This window comes from Nannospalax galili, unplaced genomic scaffold (assembly GCF_000622305.1).
Source record: "Nannospalax galili isolate Female #2095 unplaced genomic scaffold, S.galili_v1.0 scaffold786, whole genome shotgun sequence".
Lineage (NCBI taxonomy): Eukaryota > Metazoa > Chordata > Mammalia > Rodentia > Spalacidae > Nannospalax > Nannospalax galili.
In genome coordinates, this window is record NW_008355774.1 from 1,356,064 (window position 1) to 1,360,442 (window position 4,379).

At 52.0% G+C, this 4,379-nt stretch overlaps 1 protein-coding gene across 1 annotated transcript in view; it reads left to right on the plus strand.

Moving 5' to 3' along the window:
- The window catches only part of LOC103750237, a 14,091-nt gene that overhangs the window by 2,790 nt on the left and 6,922 nt on the right, over positions 1-4,379 (plus strand). Inside the window, 1 exon segment of the mRNA XM_017803190.1 lies at positions 785-4,372. Within this exon segment, the coding sequence (XP_017658679.1) occupies positions 785-4,372 (3,588 nt within the window).

Sequence of the window (4,379 nt, forward strand, 5' to 3'; positions counted from 1 at the left end):
GTAGAATCTGGGGATCCCGTCTGTATTTCTGGGCAGTGCAAAAGCAAGACTGACGAGTCTTTAAGCTTTGCCTGCCGGCCTGGGGGACGCTCCAGGACTGTGAGACCCACGTCTGTAGAACTTTTTGTTCATCTGTAGGATTTCTGTGGATCTCGTCTGGACAAGGAACTTCCTTGTCATCTGTTATTCCGAGCTGCACACCTGAGTCAGTGTCAGTGTTTCTGTGTTGCTGTGTATTTGTGTTGGTCGCGACCAGCCCCCATGGTCTGGGGAGCACGATATTTTGGGGCTCAGCATGTATCTGAAGGATACGTGAACCTGAGCGAAGTGACAACCTCGCCATCTGATTTTGTTTTTTCAGTTCTTCCCCGGAGTCGCACTAAGCGGTACCTTGTCGCCGGCTGTCTATTTTTGTTGTTTCTGTTGTTTGTCTGCCTCATTGTGATTTTAGATCACCCCAAAATGGGACAACACCTAACCACCCCCCTGAGTTTAACTCTAGATCACTGGAGAGAGGTTAAGAGCCGAGCTCACAATCAATCCGTGGAGATCAAGAAGAACCAATGGATAGCCTTTTGTTCCTCCGAGTGGCCAACGTTTAATGTTGGCTGGCCTCGAGATGGGACTTTTGACTCTGATGTTATTTTGCAGGTTAAAGCCAAGATCTTCTCCCCTGGACTAACGGGACATCCGGACCAAGTGGCCTATATAGTCACTTGGGAAAATCTCTCCCTTGACCCACCACCGTGGGTGACTCCTTTTCTCGGGTGACTCCTTTTCTCAGTCCTCCCTTCTGCCCCTAATCCGGACCCTTCGACCACCTCCTTGTGTCCTGTTGTGGTAAAACAAAAGCCTGTTCTGCCCCCTGATGAGAGTGTTCCTGCTGATCTGCTGAGTGAGAATCCCCCTCCCTACCACCCTCCCCCGCAGGCTGCTGCGGCTGTTCCAGATGAAGCTCCAGCAGAAGGACCAGAGGTTGCTCCCTCCCCCATTGCGGGGCGACTCAGAGAAAGAAGAGGACAGGGAGATTCCACACACGTCCTGCCCCTCCGACTCGTAGGAGGGGAAGGAAACCAGTTTCAGTATTGGCCCTTTTCTGCTTCAGACTTGTACAACTGGAAAACTCATAACCCGTCCTTTTCCCAAGACCCGCAGGCCCTAACGGCTCTGATAGAATCTATTCTCCTTACCCACCAACCCACGTGGGACGATTGCCAACAGCTCCTGCAAGTCCTTCTAACTACGGAGGAAAAGCAGAGAGTCATTCTAGAAGCCCGAAAGCATGTCCCGGGGGCAGACGGGAGACCAACCCAATTGCCAAACGAGATCGAGGCTGCCTTTCCCCTCACCAGACCTGCTTGGGATTTCAACACGACTGAAGGTAGGGAACACCTACGTCTTTATTGCCAGGTGCTTGTAGCGGGCCTCCAAGGGGCAGGGAGACGCCCCACCAATTTGGCCAAGGTAAGGTCAGTGACACAGGGAGCAGACGAGCCACCCACTGTGTTTCTAGAAAGACTTAAAGAGGCATATCGGAGGTACACTCCCTTTGACCCCGATAGCCCCGATCAAGAAGTGAGTGTCTCGATGTCTTTCATATGGCAGTCAGCTCCTGATATTAGGAGTAAGCTCCAGAGAATGGAAAATCTGCAGGGGCAAGGTCTTAGAGACCTCTTAAGAGAGGCAGAGAGGATTTTTAACAAAAGAGAAACTCCAGAGGAAAAAGAGGAGAGACAGAAAAGAGAGGCAGAGGATAGAGAGACAATGAGAGACCGAAGGCGGAATAAGGAATTGAGTAGAATCCTGGCCACAGTAGTGAGAAAGGAAGGAAGAGGCAGAGTAGAAAGGAAGGGAGACAATCGGCTTGTCCGACTGGAAAAGGACCAATGCGCTTACTGCAAGGAAAAAGGACACTGGGCAAAAGATTGCCCCAGGAGAAAGAAAAACCCAGAAGAAAGAAAAGCCGAGGTCCTTCAGCTTGATTAGGGAAGTCGGGGCCAGGAACCCCCACCTGAGCCCAGGGTAACTCTTCAAGTGGGGGGAAGGCCAGTCACCTTTATGGTAGATACTGGGGCGCAACATTCCGTCCTCACCCAGATGACTGGCCCACTCAGCAAAAGAACTATATGGGTGGAGGGGGCAACTGGAGCCAAACGCTATCACTGGACTACAAGCAGGAAAGTCCAGCTTGCTTCAGGAACAGTCACTCACGCTTTCCTGCACGTACCAGACTGCCCCTACCCCCTACTAGGACGGGACCTACTAACCAAACTTGGAGCACACATCCATTTTGAAAATAAGGGAGCCAAGATTACTGATTCTAAAGGAGCACCTATACAAGTGCTCACCCTTAAATTAGAAGATGAATATAGACTACATCATGATCCCCATCCTGCCCAAACAGACATAGACCAATGGCTGGCCAAATACCCTGACGCTTGGGCAGAGACAGGAGGAATGGGATTAGCTATACATCGGCCACCCCTAATTATCGAATTAAAGGCCACCGCGGCACCGGTGGCTGTTAAACAATATCCTATGACGGCCGAAGCCCGCCAAGGAATCAGGCCACATATTAAGAGACTGCTGGAGCAAGGAATATTAATCCCCTGTCGGTCAGCCTGGAACACCCCTCTGCTGCCTGTTAAGAAACCAGGAAGCGGGGATTACAGACCAGTACAAGATTTAAGGGAAATTAACAAGCGGGTAGAAGATATCCACCCCACGGTCCCGAATCCTTATAACCTGCTGAGCACCTTGTCTCCTAGCCACATTTGGTACACCGTACTGGACTTAAAAGATGCCTTCTTCTGTCTGAAGCTGCACCATCAGAGTCAGCCCTTGTTTGCCTTTGAATGGAAGGACTCCGACTTGGGAATTTCTGGACAGCTTACTTGGACACGACTGCCTCAGGGATTTAAGAACAGCCCCACCCTCTTTGATGAGGCCCTACACCAAGATCTGGCTGCTTTCAGGACCCTCCACCCTCACCTGATCTTGTTACAATATGTAGATGACATCTTGCTGGCGGCAGAGACACAGGAAAAATGCCTGGCAGGTACGGAGGCTCTTTTACAGGAACTGGGACAGATGGGATACAGAGCCTCAGCGAAGAAAGCCCAACTCTGCCAGAAAGAGGTAACCTACTTGGGATACCGGCTGAGCGGAGGACAGAGATGGTTGACATCAGCTCGCCAGGAAACCATATTGGGTATCCCAGCACCTCGTGATCACAGACAGGTGAGAGAATTTCTGGGGACTGCCGGGTTTTGTCGCTTATGGATTCCAGGGTTCGCAGAAATGGCGGCCCCCCTATATCTCCTGACCAAGACAGATGAACCCTTCATCTGGGAGGATCACCATCAACAAGCCTTCGACCACATAAAGAGGGCTCTGGTGGAGGCCCCGGCTCTTGGCCTGCCTGATCTAACAAAGCCATTTGAACTGTACATGGACGAAAAGTTGGGGTACGCGAAAGGGGTCCTGACCCAAAAATTAGGGCCATGGAGACGCCCTGTAGCCTACTTGTCAAAGAAACTAGACCCAGTGGCAGCCGGCTGGCCCCCTTGTCTGAGAATGGTGGCAGCCCTGGCAGTCCTGGTCAAAGATGCCTTTAAATTAACTTTGGGTCAGCCTCTTTGTGTTCGAGCCCCCCACGCCCTAGAGTCTCTCATCAGACAGCCCCCGGATCGGTGGCTCTCAAACGCCCGGATGACTCATTACCAGGCTCTGCTTTTGGACTCTGACCGCATCCAGTTCGGACCCCCCGTCGCTCTCAATCCTGCAACCCTGCTACCTAGCACAGAAGAATCCGACTCGCAGGGCAACCATGACTGCCATCAGGTCCTGGCGGAGGTTTTCGGCACCAGACCAGACCTGAGCGACAAACCACTGGAGAAGGCAGATCACACTTGGTATACAGACGGGAGCAGCTTCCTTGAAGGGGGACAACGCCGGGCTGGAGCCGCAGTCACCTCAGACAGCAAGGTAATATGGGCCGAGCCCTTACCAGAAGGAACGTCCGCACAGAAGGCCGAACTGATAGCCTTGACACAGGCCCGGCGGCTGGCAGAAGGTAAGAAGCTGAATGTGTACACTGACAGCCGGTACGCCTTCGCCACTGCACACATCCACGGAGAAATTTACAAAAGAAGGGGGCTTCTCACATCAGGAGGGAAGGAAATAAAGAACAAAGCAGAAATCTTGGCACTATTAGAGGCTTTGTTTTTACCAAAAGAACTCAGCATAATGCACTGTCCAGGTCACCAGAAAGGAAATCACCCTGAGGCGAGGGGAAACCGCCTAGCCGACCAGACGGCCAAGGACATTGCCTCCAAGAGTCAGGTTCTGACTATGCAAATGGACCCTGAACGCCAGAG